The 18,388-nt window shown below is 46.8% G+C and overlaps 1 protein-coding gene across 4 annotated transcripts in view; it reads right to left on the bottom strand.

Annotated features, from left to right (window-relative positions):
- LOC118094852 (uncharacterized) overlaps positions 1-18,388 on the bottom strand; it is a 50,529-nt gene continuing 32,141 nt past the window's right edge. For all 4 annotated transcript variants that reach the window (XM_088656097.1, XM_060281484.2, XM_060281485.2 and 1 more), the window contains 14 exons: positions 14,943-14,984; positions 11,853-11,879; positions 11,607-11,675; positions 10,828-10,872; positions 9,743-9,823; positions 8,927-8,968; positions 8,254-8,281; positions 7,597-7,649; positions 4,806-4,940; positions 4,310-4,372; positions 3,673-3,741; positions 2,296-2,490; positions 1,913-2,028; positions 1-1,156 (listed from right to left, as the gene is read on the bottom strand). In XM_088656097.1, the coding sequence (XP_088512223.1) occupies positions 958-1,156; positions 1,913-2,028; positions 2,296-2,490; positions 3,673-3,741; positions 4,310-4,372; positions 4,806-4,940; positions 7,597-7,649; positions 8,254-8,281; positions 8,927-8,968; positions 9,743-9,823; positions 10,828-10,872; positions 11,607-11,675; positions 11,853-11,879; positions 14,943-14,984 (1,164 nt within the window). In that variant the 3' untranslated portion in view covers positions 1-957. The remainder of the gene's footprint in view (positions 1,157-1,912; positions 2,029-2,295; positions 2,491-3,672; positions 3,742-4,309; positions 4,373-4,805; positions 4,941-7,596; positions 7,650-8,253; positions 8,282-8,926; positions 8,969-9,742; positions 9,824-10,827; positions 10,873-11,606; positions 11,676-11,852; positions 11,880-14,942; positions 14,985-18,388) is intronic.

Here is an 18,388-nt window from a genome sequence, read left to right as displayed (position 1 = left end):
CAAAAGAGAATGACAAACAAACAATTTTTATTTCACACCGGACCTTCTCCATCATGGAGACTTATTACAGTGTGAAGAAACATGTCAAAAGATGGATGGAATTAAACCCCCCTCTAACCAACTAAGCTATCCTTTTAAAAAAATGTTGAAAAATATATTGTGCTAACATAAATTAACCTCCTTTTATATATTGTAAACAAATGTACAGTCAGTAAAATGACTTAAAACAGGAGTGAGGAAACAGAGAATAGATTCAAAAGTTGAAGGTGAGAGGAAATAGGATTGTAGGGAGGAAATTACACGTCCAAGCTGCTGGGACGAGGGAACTGAAAAGAGGACATCTCCAGAAGTTTCCAACAGTTCTACTAATGTTGTCAACGGTGCATTGTCTCAGAGAGGGGGCCTACTTTGAAGGCCTGTAAGGTATGTATGTTCAAATATTTCTCGCTGTCTGATTTCTGTGACCATTCACCAAACTTTCTGGTCACACCGTGTATAATAAACCAAGCTTTCTTTGTTTCTTCATGCAGGAGCTTCTTGTGGGCATAAGATTAAGGGTTAACACACATCCATAACAAGCACACGTTGTAACTCCAGCAAAAGTTCCTAAACGTCTCTGCAGTGTGTATATGAGCATACTGTACATGAGTGCTGATGGTGCACATTTACGTAAGTCCAGGTACACACATTGTAACAAAGCAGAAGCCCCATTTGCACCTGCCTGCGTGAGGTGCTGATTCTACACATCAGCACACATGACAGCTTGCTGAGGTGCAGGCGATGCATAGCTTTCTTTCCTCTCAAACATTCTTTCCCAGCTGGGGTGGAAAGATGGGTACCTGCATTTTCCACCTCATGTGTCTTAAGGGTCAAAGGCTTATTTCATTCATCCTGATCCAGCCTTTGTAGCAACTGGCTCCTTCTGCTGTCCCTTGCTGATCTGAAGCTGCGCTCATCTCAGAAGGCATTTTCCACGCATAGAACAACCAGGGAGTCTGAGCAGCTATGTGCGTCCGCTGTGAGGAACTTGCCTCCGGCTGGAGGTGAGGCAAGGCCTTTGGACTGGCTGGAGGCTGTTCGCCACTCCTGACAGTCTTGATTTTCGGCCTGGTGGCCTCCCAGTTGTTTGACACCATGCCAGACTGCCTTCTGTCTCCTGAATATACAAACAGCAGGGACATACAAAAGTGGATAGCTGAAGTCTACTGCATGGCACAAAAAAGCACCCATCCGGTCTTGTCTCAATCCATTATTCCCAAGGGCCAAACTAGCCACAATGGCCGTGGTTGCATGTGCTTAAATGTTGAACTATCATACCAATAGCATAGAAAGAGGTTGGATCTGAATTTAACAGCAAAAGGGAAGCACACCCTAGTGTTTCCTGCAGATTCCATTTACACCTCCCAGCAGTTCCTCTGCCCAGGTGTTTTTCATAGATAGGTAGACTCTACACACACGTTAAGAAATGCTGTGAAAATGCTTTTTAAAAAAAAAAAAAAGTTTTGAAAAATATTTGCCATAGTTCACAGTCGCCATCTAGTGTCACATTTGTGAATTGCACTTTGCAGCACACTGAAAACGTTTTATTTGCAGCTGTGATAGTCAAGGTTCCTTCCATTACTCATGGTAAGTGGAGAAGAAAAGCACATGGAGAGACAAGCTGTGGAGCAGGGGAGGTACGTAATAGGCAAATGCAGGTTCTGAACTCCTCACCTGTGTGCTTAATAAACCTTCCCCAGAAATTTAATATGTTTGACAAAGTTGACCTCATTACCCTTTCTGGGCCTCCTGAATATTCCCTACCCAGATATTCCCCAATTAGGTACAGTCCCATTTATAGTTCGGGATGCCCTGCTTGTACCTCCCATACGGTCACATATACAGATACTTTCTCTCCCCACATGATACTCACCACATAGGATCCGTCATGACATTGCGCCCACTGAAGGTGTAGATGGGGAACTTTGGGGAATTGAAACGAGCAGCACTACTGAAGAGCGAATTCCAACTCTTTGCCAGCAGCTGGCCCTGCAACAGAAAGAATGCTTTTCAAGCTAGAAAAGAGTCAACAGAGGCTGCAGGCCCCACAACATTATTCTACAACCAGAGTGCCTCAGCCACAGCAGCGGAAGGCACAAGAATCCTGCCCTTCCCAAAAACATCATCACTTATCCATAAGAATTAGTTGGGCAGTTGCTAAGCAAGCACCACATGCCTTTTTTACCAGGTACCAGTGCTCTCCCCAGAAAAGATGTCTGCATCAAATTAAGAATTCAACAGGATGTTGCTACTAGCCTTAAGGTTGACAATAGGCAGGCTCCTGTCAGTTCTCTTCACGATGGAGACTAGGCTTTGAGTGGGTGATGACAGGAAAGCCCGGAAAGTTCCACGCAGCTTCGCCTCCTGTGATTGCCGATAGCACCGCAGGTCAACGCCACCAATCCCATTCATGCCACCGGTCAGGGGGATGTTGAGGGCCGCTAGGCGGAGCTAGAAAAATTAAGGGATTTTAGTTAAACACCTGACACCTAAGGAGGACAACAGGGTGGAGTAGATCAACCAGAGGAGCGGCGTCAATCAACCAGTCAGGTTCTTGTTATGGCCTTGCCAGGTTTTGCATCATATCTTCAAGGGGGCCTCCAGAACGAAGAGATTGCTACAGCAAGGTCTACCAAAAAAGGTAAAGGTAAAGGACCCCTGGACAGTTAAGACCAGTCAAAGGCAACTATGGGGTTGCGGCGCTCATCTCGCTTTTCAGGCCGAGGGAGCTGGCATTTGTCCACAGACAGCTTTCCGGGTCATGTGGCCAGCATGACTAAATTGCTTCTGGCGCAACAGAACACCATGACGGAAACCAGAGCACATGGAAACACTGTTAACCTTCCCGCCACAGCAGTACCTATATATCTACAGTGGCACCTTGGTAGTTGAACGGCTTGGCCCTAAACAAATCAGCTGCCAAATGCCACAAACCTGGAAGTGAGTGTTCCGGTTTGTGAACGTTTTTCAGAAGCCGAACGTCCAACGCAGCTGCCGATTGAGTGCAGGAAGCTCCTTCAGCCAATGAGAAGCCACGCCTTGGTTTGCGAATGGTTTTGGGAGTCGAACGGACTTCGGAACAGATAAATTTCAAGAACAAAGCTACCACTGTACTTGCACTGGTATGCTTTCAAACTGCTAGGTTGGCAGGAGCTGGGACAGAGCAACGGGAGCTCACCCCGTAGTGGGGATCTGAACCATCGACCTTCTGATTGGCAAGCCCAAGATGCTCAGTGGTTGTTTTTTTTAAAATATTTATTAAAAAATTCCAATCAAACCAAATTATATATTCCAAATTATACAAATTATCCAATAATCAAACAAATCCCAATGTTATGCCTAATTATAAATTATTATTATTATTTAGCTGACTTCCCATGCTTCGAGATCGGATGGAATCCTAATCATCTCATATTTCTACTGCATTTCAAAATATTACAATAATTCCCTTAATACATTCTGATGTTAATCCTTCATTATTTCAGCGGTTTAGACCACAACGCCACCCGTGTCCCTCCCCACCCACTGCTGCTAAATTCTTTGTCTGAGACAATCACTCAAAAACAAGAAGAAAAAGGCAAGCTGTTGTGCCAGCAGCTTGTCTGCCTTACACTCCTCTCCTGTTGAACTTACTGAAGGGATCCTCTGGGGGATGCTAGGTGGTACAGTCTGGACGGTTGCTTGGCTCTTGTCGTTTTGGACCTAGGAAGACAGGATACATGGTGAAACAAAACAATTATTTAATGTGACTCAGCTTAAACTCAAATACTGTGTCAAGCTCCTAGAATGCATGCACACATAAACTGCAGCAGAGTATAGCCACCCCCAGACACCATCTGCCCCTCCTACTAGCTATGCACGGAGTGCAAGAGAACTAGGAAGGAGATGAAGGTGCTAGCAGCAGAACCACATGCAGCCTATTCCCAGTAAGAGTTTTCTGCCTGTCCGTAGCTGTGATGGGGCAGTTGTTGAGAAGAATTAAATAGACCCGCTGAGGCTGGAGTAAGGGGTTGTTGGTGTGTAGAGGTGTTTTACAAAAATATGAAATTTATTACTCAAAGGGGTTTATATCACTTAATTTCATCATTACTTTATCCAGCAGTTAACTATGTTCTTCTGCGAGTGCAGAATGGGTATACTGTAATATTTTATGGGCTTTCGGTTTCTTTGCGCTCCCCACTTTCATCCCTTTAACTTATGCCAGAGCAAAACTCAGGAGACCTGCTGAACAGGCAATGGCAAAGCATTAGAAGTTGGAAGAAGTCCACACCTGATTTTTCTCTGTAGACACCGAAGGGTCATCTCCAACCAGTAAAGACTGTGAATCCTCCAGCTGATCAAGAGACAATAGAAACGTAACAGGGATAACTTAAGGCTGGACCGAAACGTGTAAAAAAAGAGCATTTGTTCTCATGTGCGAAAAGTTTTTTTTTTAAAAAAAAATGCCATCAGGACAAGCATTGCCCAGATAGCTCAAGCAAGCGAGCCACAAAAGCATAACTTAATATCATCCTGATTTTTAAAAATAGAGTAGCTGAGCAGCCCTCTTGGATGACGGCAAAGGGTCTAAACAGTCCAGGGAATTGTAGAGCAGTCCTACCTCCTGCTGATGCAATAAACCCACTACAACACCATCCCTGGTAAGTGGCTGCCATTCTCCTGTTTCATATAGTGGCCAACCAGATGCTTGTGTATCAGATATTGAGCGAGTCTGAGTGCTGCACATCTATAGAGTCATGCACATTAGTGTCCCAATGTTTTCCTACCAGAAGCCTGCTCCATCCCTTGGGGGTTCGGAAGAAAGCTTCATTCCCTTCACTGACGTAAACCAAGCTGCCTTCAGGAATGGAGGAGGCCGATTTGAACATCAGCTCTTTTGACTTGAAGATCCACGTGGAGTGCTGGAAAGTAAAGAAGAGCAGGTGCCTTTATTAAAAGCACACTTACCCTCAACTGGTGGAAGGCTTTGCAATTCAGCGATCAAGAAACCTGTCGGTTAAGGCTATCTTGTGCTGCCTCTCAAGCTCCACAAAGCCAGGAAACAGGAAGCTAAGGCCGATGCTTTAAGAAAAATGCTGCGACATCAGTTGTGCCACACCACAAGCTGGGCTCGCTTAAAATTTGCCATCCGTGTCCCCACGTTCTTCTTTGGTCTCTCAGGCCTCAATGAAGTGCCTGGACCTGCAAAGATGCTCCACATTGTTTTGGCCTTATGAAATACCTGAGCCTTGCCGTATTGCTACAGGAATCCTTCAGTGAGTGAACTGTCTATGCCTGGGTGGAGTGTCTGTGTGTTTCTGTGTATGTGCTGGGGTATATAACCAGTTTTTGGACTCTGATATACATCTAGATATAGGCATTACCCGCCTTTCCAAAGATCACAGATGCAATTACTCAGGGCTTTGCTTAGCCCTGGCCACAAAGCGGAGGGAGCTGCTGATATTAAATGGTAATAAAGAGGGGGTCACCGAGGGGAAAATACTCACTTCACAAAGTTTGGCGGTAGCATCATAGACTATATTCTAATCTCAAGATGTGCTGGGGTATGTGGGGTAGCAGTATGTGTGTGTGTGGGGGGGGTGTTGTGAAATGTGCACATCATGTTCTTGGGGGATGTGTGCGGTGCCCACAATAACTTATCAGGCTTCCAAATGTGACCACAGCCTAACAGGCTGGTGTCTCCTGGTCCTTCCCACAACTAAAACAGGCATTACACATCCTATTCGCTAGGTGGCTCCCTCTGCAAACACTGAAGAACGGTCAATGAATATTGCTTCACTATTTATACGGCACACACATCATATTATTTTACCAACAGTGGCTATTACAGGCCTTAATGGGGCAATAAAACCATAATAACGTTTGAAGTGCTCCTCAGAACGTCATGAAACCAATGAAAACATGTCTTCAAGGAGCTTGAATTACTTTCATAGCTTCCCACCAAAATTGGAAACAAATATATGACACGATTGTATAAAAATTGGAGTAAAAAGGGTCAATGTGTCAATTTTCAGCACTTTTTAACTTACTGTATTGTTCCACAAACTAAGGCCTGGGGGCCGGATGCAGCCCGCGCGAGCCAATTGTGCAGCCCCCGACAACCCCCGCCACCGCCCGCTCTTATTGGCGCGCCGCAGTGCGGTTGCCCATCTCCGGCACGGTGCCAGAAATAGCTTGTGCGCAGGCTGGAGGGCGAGGGAACGCGCTCCCATACGCACGTGCACAAGCTATTTCTGGTGCCGCGCCGACCCGGAAGTGCACCGGAAATGATGTCTGCACATGCGCAGAAGCCATTTCCGGCACCATGCTGCACCAGAAAAAGTGAGTGCGTGCGCATATGGGAGCGCGTTCCCCCACCCTCTGGCCCGCCGCGCGATCAGCGCCGGAGGAACCGGCCCAAAGCTGGGTAAGTTTGGCATAGCTGCCAAGTCTCCCGTTTTCCCCGGGAAATCCCCATTTTCCAGCTGTTCCTAGCTGAAAAAATGGATTTTTTTGTTTTTCCCTGGTTTATTCTGGCGTGGCGGCCATTTTGGAACTGGGCGGAGCATGCTCAGAAGCGACTTTTGATGCTGCTCTGCCCAGTTCCAAAATGGCTGCAGTGCGACTTCTGGTGCGGCGGCCATTTTGGAACTGGGCAAAGCAGCATCAAAAGTCACTTCTGAGCATGCTCCGCCCAGTTCCAAAATGGCGGCAGCGCTACTTCCGGTCTGCTATTTCTGGCCCGGCCCCTTATTTCTCTGACAGCAACTTGGCAGGTATGAAGTTTGGGGACCCCTGATTTATGCCATGCTTTACATTTTCAGTTCAACTATTGTCATTTTGATAAGTTACAGATGTTTTAGGTTTATATTAGCAAAATGTATTGTTTGGTTTTTGCTACTCACCTTAACGAAAGGGGTACTCCCGAGCCACTTCAGTGACGCTTGGATTATTATTGTAGAATCTAGTATTGTAGAATGTAGCTAGTAACCTAACACTTAGTAGTTGTGTATTGTTTGAGCAGAATTTATAACTTTTGTTCCACCTGCAACCCCTGGCTTTCAGATAAGAAGCATGTTGTCTCAGGACAGAGAAAAACATTTCTCTGATAGCTGAGAAATGAGAAAGCTGAAGGAGATTTCATTGAGGGTGTGAAGAAATCCAGATTATTTGAAGTGAATTTCTAAATCTCATGTGTAGAGGAGCTGCTGCTGGTGGATAATAATAAATAATAATAATAATAATAATAATAATAATAATAATAATAATAATAATATATTTATACACCACCCATCTGGCTGGGTTTCCCCGGCCACTCTGGGTGGCTCCCAACAGAAAAAACCCGAATAAAACATCAAACATTAAAAACTTCTCTAAACAGGGCTGCCTTCAGATGTTTTCTAAAAGTCAGGTAGTTATTTCCTTGACATCTGATGGGAGGGCGTTTCACAGGGCGGGCGCCACCACTGAGAAGGTCCTCTGCCTGGTTCCCTCTGCCTGTACTGTACTTGTTCAGCTCTTTACCCTGGACTAACTATTGGAGGGAGTATCAGAAGGAGAAGAATGAAGGTGACATACCTTAAACCCATACTGGTTTTCATTGGAAGAATCCTTCAAAGACAGGCCATCATCTGCACAGGAGAAAAGGGACAGAATGATCTAACCAGCCACCATCCATCCCTTTGTGGCAGGAAGCAAATATTCAGTCAACTGTACAAGAAAAAGCTCCCCGCCCACTGCCTCCCCACCCCAAAAGAGGAGATTCTGTAAACAACATCCTGAAGTGCCGCATATTCATGGTTCTAAATTAGAATGGCTGGCAGACAACAATTCTTCCTTACCGACTGACTTGGCAACACACTCACAGCTCCAACTCCAAGACCAATATGCTGCCAGTGGTGGAAAGAAAAGACAGTGGGAAACACCCAAACAATCCACATTGCATGCAGTTTCTCTTCCCTTGTAAAGGTGGTGAAGAAGGGACTGGGCTAGGGCTAAACGTCTACTAGAAGCCTATATACGCAAGTCCTAGGCTAATATTGTGTCATCCACAGGCTGCATTTAGCAAAGAACCGGTGGAACAACAGAGAAAAACCCTCTGCAGACTACATCCTCCCCCTTCAAGTGGCTGCTGGTTGGCCATCTCCGATAGATATGCAAGCCACATCAAACCGCAGTAGAACAGATACACAAGAGAAATCGCACATTATTAGCCAGAGAGAAAACGGCTCGCACCTGAATCCAAAGATGGGTCCTGGCTCAACTGGAAGAAAACAAAGAGCACAGAGATGAGCACCACATTAGCCAAGTTATAGAGACAAATGGAGTGTGCAGAAAACACCTTGCCCCCCAGTTTGGGGTGGGACTCAGTGAAAAATGGAATCAAAAGGTTTTTTAAATCGGCCTCCTTGCTGAGGAAGGGACCCTTAACCCACAGGGCTGCATCTTACATGTGGGGAGCTTCTACCAAGTTCAGGGGTCAGCAGCATCAATTTTGTCTGCAGACCAGCACTGCCTTGCCTGTTTACACACCGTCTGTTGTACCCAACCATTTTTGTAAGTTTTGGTTGTAGTTCACCTTATGGTACTTTGTATTTTAAATTATTGCAAGCTGCTTTGAGTCCCTTTTTTATTTTTTAAAGAGCAATTCATGAATGAAATGTATTTGCCAATTATGCAATAAATACCACCATTACTACTACTACTAATATTTCAGCCAAGGCTGCTGCTACACCAGAACCAACCATTTCTGTTTGTTCCGCACAGGGAATATTCCTTTGGCCTGTCCTCTCAGGCAGCTGAGTCTTGGATTGCTGAACAATGCTTTTGCTGGTGCCTGGCGCTACTTGTCTTTGCAAGACGTATTAGAGAGCAGCAAAAAAGCAGCCATTTGGCCCTGCCAACTCACCGGTTGCTTGCAGTGCCTCCTGGGTGGGATAGGGATCACCCTCTGGAAACAGACAGATGGGAGGCGGGAGAAGGAAAAAACACAGGTTAAAGAGGAAAGGGGGATAGCTTTCAGTATTAGATACAAAATCCCACAAAGCAAGTATTATAAGAATTTTTAGATAGGGTTGCTTACGAATTTTTCCGTTTTCAATGCATTCCTATGGGAAATCACATTTCCAATGGCATTTTTCGACTTATGAAGGCGCCTTCGGAGCGGATTAAATTCGTAAGTCACTTTCATAAATGTACCAAGCAAACACATATATAAATATATAAACTACATGTCTGAAACCCATAGGAAAAGTCCTAAAGCCATTTTGACTCTTTCAGTCACCTCAAATATTTCTCTACCACAGGCACGTCCAACTCCCAAGAGAGTGGAATCTACTCCCAGTATAAAAAAACTGGCAGTGATCTACCCATTGTCATTGGAGGGAGGAGGAGCGTGCGTAGGGTGGGTGGATTGCCCAGAGTTGTTGAGCTTTTTTTGGGGTAGGATTGCCCAGAGTTCTTCAGCTTTTATTTGTTAACTTTATTAACAAATAAAGTTTGTTATTTGGCAAACTTTTATTTGGCAAACTTTATTTAATCCCACAATTGATAAGGGTCCCGTGATCTACCAGGATCAGTAGATCACAATCTATTGGTTGGACACGCCTGCTCTACAAGGTCGAAGGAAATGCAGAAACCTCCCCATTCTCTCATGTGGCTGATCCATCTCCCCTAACATTGAGGTGGGTTTTTGGGGGTGGGGTGGGGAATGAGGATCACTTACATTAAGGTAAATAACTCCTGGTGGTCCAGGAGGGCCTGGGGGCCCAGGCATGCCAGGATTTCCTGCGGGGCCTGGAGGACCCTAGAAGAAGCAGGGAAGGGAACAGAGACACTGGGTGTTATCTGCGTTCTGAAGCTGAACTTTGCAAACACCATTACATTTCACAGCTTTACGTCTGAATGGGCTGGCGAATAGCTTGCCTGCTTGCACAACTGTTTCTCGTGCAAGACTCGGGTGGACTCCAGTGCTCTAAGAAAGTCGGCCTGGGATCTTTGGTTCCATATAATGCTCATTTAGTCTGGGGAGGTGGGTGGGTGGGTGGAAACTGGGGCCAAGGGGTCGAATGCAGAGCCCTCTGGGGCTCTCTACCTGCATCCCATCACCAAACCTTTCTTGGGTGCTTTCGCCTGGCTGGACTGTGCCTTGAACTGTGATTACTCCTCCTGCTAGCAGGACCAGCCTACTCATGAGCCTAAGGGCAGCAAGCAGATACCGTAGCTGGGATGGGGCAGCAGATCCGGCCTCCGATGAGCACACTGCTCATGATCTTCTCCCCCGCCCCCCCACTGTACACTCGCCGTCGCATGTCCATGCGTGCATGCGACAGCGGGCGCCTGCCAGGCAGGTGCATGGTGGATGCACATCAGCATGCAAGCAAGCAGCAGCAGAGGGGACAGGGGCAGCAATTTGTGTTTTGTGTTTTGCCTCTAGCGTCCTGGCCTGGCCTGGATGGAGGGATGGTTTGCATGCGTGTGTGCTGAAACTTGTGATTTTGCATGGCTGGAATGTATCCTCCTGTTCAAAGGTAGGAGTCACATCCATTGCTCCGCCCACTTTTGCCTCTGGCCACACCCACCACATAGACCCCATAAAGCTGCCACGAGGGAAGCCAGCCCTCAGACTGAAAAAAGCTCCCTACTCCCAATTTAGGCAAAAGTGCTTCTTTTTATCTGTTCTGTTCTGTTCTGTTGTTGTTTTTAAGGAAAAGGCCAGAAGATGGCACATTCTGAAGGCAAGATACAATTAAAAAACAACAACCAAAACCAAACCAAGGTCTGTTGGAGAAGATGAAACGGCTGGCTTACACGGCTGGCAATTGAGCCATATATCTCAAGGTCTCCTTTGCCATTCTGGAGGAGGAGGAAAAGAAAAAGATGCCAACTCAATATCCTGGTATTGTTCACGGGCACATCTTGCCCACCCATGTCATTTTTACTTAATACATAATCCTCACACACCCCTGCCTCTTCTCCTATTGACTGCAGAAATTCAGGATGTTTACACCCATATTTTGGAACCCAACCACCATTAGCAAAGGCTGAGAGAGTCTCCTGACACTGCACTTTTGGCTCTTTTTGTAAACCGCTTTGAGGTTTCATTACAGTCAACCGGCATATAAATCTTGTGACATGAAATAGTAAATAAATAAATAGGCCAGTAACGGTGGCAACATTTTTTTTTCTAAGCCATGCCTAAAGATTAATATTGGCATCGCTTTGGAACATGCATGTATCAATATGATGGAACTCTTGGGGATGAGGAGAAGCAGTGGGACATGTTCAAGAATTGTTGGTTGATTTTTTGGGGGGGTGTTTTTTCTACAACCTGTGTGCACCCTAAGAGGAGATCCTGGGGAAACGCCTCTTTCAATATGGCCCATGACAATCCAGACTAGCACTGAAAGCCCACTAAAATACATTTCGCCCCACACAAGCTTCCGCTTTTGTTTTTTGTTCCTCTATAGGCAAAGGCTTGTACCAGATACCAGCACAAGGTTCCCCTTAGATGATCCTTGGAGGAAACACTGCCCTGTGCACTCAGCGATCCTAAATGGCAGGGTGGGGGCAAACATATTTCAGTGTACCTCTTGGTAGGTGAAAGGTGTCCAGGAGTCAGAGTCAGCTTCTGTTGCTCGAGGGCAGTTGCAGCAATCCTGGGTAAGAAAACACAATGAAGGGTGTTAGAACAAGTGAAGAAGAAGAAGAAGAAGAAGAAGAAGAAGAAGAAGAAGAAGAAGAAGAAGAAGAAGAAGAAGAAGAAGAAGAAGAAGAAGAAGAAGAATCCATCACAGTGCTTTGAAGATGTGGGCCCTCTTTGCACAACTACGTACCCGTTCTCCAGGTTCTCCTTTTTCACCCTGCAAGGGGGAAGAAAAGAAACCAAACGGGAGGTCAAATTGCAAATCACCACGACACACTTATAAGTACAGCCAGGGACACAGTGACAAGCTTATTCATAAGCTTATGTTATAACCAGGAACAGCAGCTCTCAAGCTAGAGAACGACACTCCTGGGGATGGTCCTTCCCCCCCCCCCACACACCCAATTTCGGGAAGTAAACAGGGTGGTTCACCGACTCAAAGGAGACTTCAATGAACATGTGGGCAGCGCTGCCTGAAGCTGATGGTTCGGGAGGACTCTAAATCACCCCACATTTAGAATCTCTAGGTTCAAAACAGGCCTTTCTTTGCAGCAGCTTCCCCTGCCCAGCGTACAAACTTGCACTGCTAATTCTGTTGGGGGTGTGATGAGGCTAACAGGGTTATTAACTGCTGCTTTGTCCCAGCTCCTGCCCACCTAGCAGTTCGAAAGCACGTCAAAGTGCAAGTAGATAAATAGGTAAACAGCGGGAAGGTAAACAGCATTTCTGTGCGCTGCTCTGGTTCACCAGAAGCAGCTTAGTCCTGCTGGCCACATGACCCGGAAGCTGTCTGCGGACAAACGCCAGCTCCCTCAGCCTATAGAGCAAGATGAGCGTGCAACCCCAGAGTCATCTGCGACCGGACCTAACGGTCAGGGGTCCCTTTACCTTTACCTCTGTCCCCTAGGTTTCATTGCAGCTCTTTGCTTCTGAAAAGATTGTAGGGGAATACATGGCTGGAGTAGTAAACAGGCTTTTGCCACAACCCAACAAAGCAGATCTAAAGTTGCAGGCAACTTCTCCGCACCTTAAAGTATGAACTCAGGAAGTCTGTGGCCTTGTAGTCAAACACCTAAAAGTTCTTACAATCGGCTATTTTATACTGCTCTTCACAAGGCTATTTTATACTGCTCTTCACAAGGATGGCCACCTTGCATGTCTGCTTTAGCTGAGATTCCTGCATTGCAGGGGGTTCGACTAGATGACCTTCAGGGTCCCTTCCAGCTCTGCAATTCCAGGATTAATCCATGATTAACTGATTAGAAAGGCCCCTGCGGGCATGAAACTAAGGGCTTAGCTATACTTCCTTTTGCACTGCACTTTCCCGGCACAGGTCTGTGCTTTAGAACTCCATGTAGGAGCAGGGAATTTTTTTTCAAAATTTGTCCCGGCACTTTCCCATTTTACCGCTGAATTGGAGCAAACCTTGCTGCGTTTTAAAGCACTAATGTGAACATACGCAAGAGGCAAGGCAGAAGCAGAGGAAGGTGGAGGGAAAGGGAGAGAGAGCTGGGCAGACACCCAAAGTTTGTAAGTACCATTTTTTAAATTTTTATTTATTTTAAAAGAAAAATTTAGGCCTGGAGTCCCTCACCTCTGACTCACACCCGCTCTGCTTTTGATATTACAAGGCAAAGCAGAGACCAGAGAAGCAGGGAGAAGATAAGACGGCAGGAATATAAATGCTGAAGAGACAAACAAAAGGATTTTTTTTCCTGGAGGAAGAGACACGTATCACGAGAGGATATGAGCAAAAATAAACACAGCTACAAACAAGGATGAATAGAATTTGCGGTCATGGGTTCCCTGGGTTTCCCACTTTTCCCATCCTTTCAGCTCATGATAAAAACTTTGAGGTAGGCTCAGTGAGCGAGGGCTCCTACCGCATCCTTCTGAAGAAGGGGCATCAAGGAGAGGCAGACCACCACCCATCTCTCCACTCTTCCCCTTGTAACTGGGGGGCGGGGCGGTGAAAGTGAGGAAGTAAAAGAATTTCCAGGGTATCCAAAGTCAGCTCTAGTCCACAACCTAACTACATGCCATTGTCTTTGCGGTGGTTGCCCACACACAGAGATATTGGATGCCCTTCCTGCTGGTATGACAGGGATGAGGTGGTGGTGGTGCTGTGGTCTAAACCATTGAGCCTCTTGTGGTTCGAATCCATGTGACGAGGTGAGCTCCTGTTGCTGTGTCCCAGCCCTTGTCAACCTAGCAGTTCGAAAGCATGCCAGTTGCAAGTAGGGCTGGGGAACCTGCAGGCATGGGCGTACCCAGCGTGGGGCAAGGGGGGCAGCTGTCCCCAGAAGCAGGGCCGGCGCAGCCGTGGGCGAGAGCGGCGCTGCCGGCAGGGCTGGTGGGCAGAGGCAGAGCACAGCCCGGCGGAGGGCGAGTTTGGCGTCCCCCCCCCACCGCACCGCGCCCTCCCTCCAGCTCCCCGTCGCGCCCTCCGGCAAGGCCAAGCGCGGCGGGGAACCAGAGAGCGCGACGGGAAGCTGGAGGGCACGGTGCGCGCACACACACATCTACGCGTGCACACTCCTGGATCAGAGTGCACTTTGGGTTTCGCAGCGCTTGAGCATGAGTTCCAGCTTGCTAAATAAAATGAAGAACTGTCCTAGACAGAGGCGTGGGGGGGGGGCAGAAAACCCAGGAGTTAAATGTGTGCCTTCAAGAGAAGACACATTGCCCTTCTGCTGTGGCTTTAATTATTATTATTATTCTGATCAGAATTGCTGGATTATTGGGAGGGGGAGGAAGAGGGGAGAGAGAAGAGGGTGAAGGAAGGATGTCAAATCTCTCCAAGGCCTTAAAAGCTTTTCTTGGGGGTCTTGAAAGCACCCTCTCTAATAATGGGTGTCATTCAATATTTTTTTTAAAAAATGGGGAATTCTAAGCTGACATCTTTTTTTTAAAAAAAGGCTTTGTGACAATCTTAGTGTGAGGCTCCTAATGGCAGACAACAGAGGAACACTTTGAAGTCTGCAAAAAGCTTCGCGGCGCCTAGGTGAGACCGGAGTCAGTTTCACCTGGGCTCTGTAGCCCCGCCCATGTTCCCACTTTGTGGCCGCTCCCCTCCCGTGCCTTGGCCCCACCCCTTGCCCCCCAGTTTTGATCCTGGGTACGCCCCTGCCTGCAGGTATCAGGTTACAACCCCCATCATCCCTCCACCATTGACATTGCTGGCTGGGACTGAAGGGAGTTGGAGCCCAAGAACATCTGGAAGGCCACAGCTTCCCCCCCCCCATCTCTGCCATGCCGCTTGATAGGCTTCATAACTCACCTTAGGACCTGGAGGCCCAGGAACTCTTGCATGAGTGTTGCACTACAAAGAGAGAAGAGAAGGGCATTGATGCAACCCATAAGCAAAAGCACCCAACAACTGTCCACGCACAAGTGACAAATCCTTCGGTCCTGTGTTCTTGGCAGACTTTGGGGTTTACAGGTGAAACTCGGAAAATTGGAATATCGTCGAAAAGTGCATTTATTTCAGTAATGCGCCTTATTATTTTTTATTTTTATTTTTATTTTTACAAATGCTTTCTTTTGGAAATTCCACAGTAATAAAACAATTGTTTACAATAATACAAAAATAAACAAAAATAAACATCGCTATTACATTTCATTAATTACATTCCATTTATAATTGACCCGCCAAATGACAAATAATTACAATTACAAATAAAGGCTTGACATATCTTGCTTTGCATCTCATGCATCTATCTCATATATTGGTTTCATCTTTTAAATTGTGTTACTGAAATAAATGCACTTTTCGACGATATTCTAATTTTCGAGTTTCACCTGTACGTGCCAATTAAGAACAATTTTTGCACATACCTGTTTGTATTCATAAAACATATGTATAGTTTTCAACATCCATTCATCTTCCCTTAAGGGGAAAAAAGGATTTTCTCCTCTCTCTTTTGCAACATCTGGGGGAGTGGAAGGCGGAAATGGAAGGGGCAAGGAAGAATAAAAAGCAGTCCCGCATGGAGGGGCAAGGGCCCAAGGAATATGGTTACCAGACTTTTTTCAAGGAATCCGGGGACACTTTTTTGTGGGGGGATTTCATGCTTTATTTTAGGAAAGGGTTGCCCAGAGTTCTTGACCTTTTTTAGGGGGTGGGATCCCAAAGTTGTCTGGCATGCACCTCGACACAAGGCAGGCGGAGAAGCCCATCTACAACGCACAAACGCCAAAAAAAGAGGTTGGTGGTGGTGGGGGAGAGAGATCGAGTAAAGGCACGTGCTGGTCTTGGGAAAACACACATTAAAACACGCACACAAGGCACCGGGTTCCCATAACCGAGAGAGTGCAGTCTGTATGGAGATTTACCCGTATATTCCGGCGTATAAGACGACTGGGTGTATAAGACAACGCCCAACTTTTCCAGTTAAAATATAGAGTTTGGGATATACTCGCTGTATAAGAAATACAACCCAGCGTATAAGACGACCCTTGACTTTTGAGAAGATTTTCCTGGGTTAAAAAGTAGTCTTATATGCAGGAATATACAGTACTGGCGTGGTGGTGTCTCGTTACCAGAGGTGGACAAACAGCAGACTCGCACACAGCCCTCCTCACAAAAGAGGCTGCTGGTGCCAGAGGAGGCATGGAGGGAGGGAGGGAGGGAGGCTCCGTCTCCTGAGAATGATTCAAACCCCACCCTCTGCGCCTCACTCCTGGCAGGAAGGCAGTGCCTTCCTCGCCCACCCACCCCTGTTAAACTCCCCATCTCTGCATTGGCCATTGGAGGGAGAGGAGGGAGAGAAAGCAAAGGAGCCTGTCCATCTGTCCACCTGCCTGCCTTCCTCCCCATTTCTCCCTCAGCCTTTGCTTTCGCGCCTCTTTGTTCCCGTGAGAAGCTGCTGCCGCGCTCCATCTCTCTCTCTCTCTCTGTCTGTCTTGCAATGTGGCACAGCTCTTTTCTATGCTTCTCATCCTCTTATTCACTGCCTCAGCGCTCCCCCCTAACTCGGGTGCGCAGAGCCCACAGCAGAAGAGCGCCGCGGGCTCTTCTGCTGCAGACAGCTCTGTGTGAGTTCAGGGTGAGCGTTGATTAAGGAAGTGAGCCAGAAAGAAGCTCCCTGGCTCATGCCTTGGTTTAAATACCCCCCCCCCCCAGCCAGCAGACTGACTGGCTGGAACTCTGATGTGGCCGGAACCTCCGGTGCTGCTCTGTGCCATGGCGCCCACCATGTTGCCTTGCCGGAAGTCCCCAGGCATAAATCCAGGGACATTAATTAAAATCCGGGGACATATTTTGTCCGGGGACAGATTGGTGAATCCAGGGACTGTCCCCGGGAATCGGGGACATCTGGTAACCCTACAATAGGAAGCAACAGAAGCCTCGTAACTATCACAATTCCAGGTTCCATTTAGCTTCTAAAATGTAACCAGGATCACCCTATGCTTTGGCAGGCTCATGTCTGTGGTCATAATGTCTTGAAAGTTTCTATGAAAGTAAGTTATACACAAGCTTGCCTTTGGGGGCATCTCACCCCACTTCTGTGGGATAAGTAGCCTCATATAGCCAACATGCTTAAGTCTAATTAATGCACGAAGGCTTTAAGACCATAGAGCAAGCTGCCTTGCCAGGCTTGGTCACGCCTCCTTACCTTGGGTGGAAGGATTATCATGTGAACCCTACCTGTAAGGAGGTCTAAGTTGGATGCTTCAAACTAAGGCTGTGTGGCTTAAGCAAGCTATTTTGGTGTTTCTATACAAATAAGCATTCACCACTTTGGAACCTAAGTTTTACTGCTTGTGTTTTCTTGCCGATGTATGGAAAAACACATGAATATGACTGTTGAAGAGATTGTAAGTAAACCACTTACATGTGGTCTCTTTCTATGCCAAGGGAAGAGGGAACAGAAGGGGTTTAAGGGTAGCATGACCGGTATGGTCACACTGGGCCCTGCATTGCAGGGGGCGCTAAAACAATGCTTTAGAATGGAGTGCAAGAGGCAGGGTGTGTGCAGAATTTTAGTGTTGCACATGGTGCTACTGAAATTTGAGAGCCCAAAGTTTGCCACTGAGGGGAATTTTGGAAGCAACTTAGAAAGGATTCTTTTTAAGATCTTATAGTCTATATTTCCACTTCACTTTGCTGCACATTTTGCGATTTTAAATCTCTGCTGGGTTCCTCTAACCAAAGAGTACTTGGCCCAAACCTGGATCTAGGCATCCAGGGAATACTTATTTGATGTTCTGGGGAGGCCCCCAGTGGATCATGCAGACGGAAGTTAATTGAGAGAGGGGAGAGGAGGAGGAGAGGAGGGCAGATCGCCCAGAGTGTCTATGCTATAATTTACAGCCAGCTCCTGCTGAATGCACAGTTCTGTTAATAATAATAATTTTTCTTATTAAAGGCACTCCCATCCACCTGGACATTCAAACCCTCCACCTGCCACCTGGATGGAGGGCAGGCAAACCTGGGGACTTCAGGTCAGACCTGGAGGCCAGGCAACCCTAATGCCTTCATATGGCTTTCATGATCAGACGGAAGCTGGTTTGGGGGAAGAAAACATGTCAGAATGCAATGTTCCTCAAGACACTACAGGACAGGTCTGGATTGTGGTTAGTTTCGTGTGTATATGTTTTCACAAACCAGCGGTGGGAGAGCACTGGATGCAAAGTAAGCAGGAATGTGTACATAGCCTTAGTGTGCCATAAGTAAGCAATCCCAGATGGGTATCAGAGAGCATGCTAGCTCAGAGCAAAGTG

Source organism: Zootoca vivipara, chromosome 12 (assembly GCF_965207765.1).
Source record: "Zootoca vivipara chromosome 12, rZooViv2.hap1.1, whole genome shotgun sequence".
Classification (NCBI taxonomy): Eukaryota; Metazoa; Chordata; class Lepidosauria; order Squamata; family Lacertidae; genus Zootoca; species Zootoca vivipara.
The sequence above is the reverse complement of the archived record's forward strand: the minus strand, read 5'-3'. Positions and strand labels throughout refer to the sequence as shown.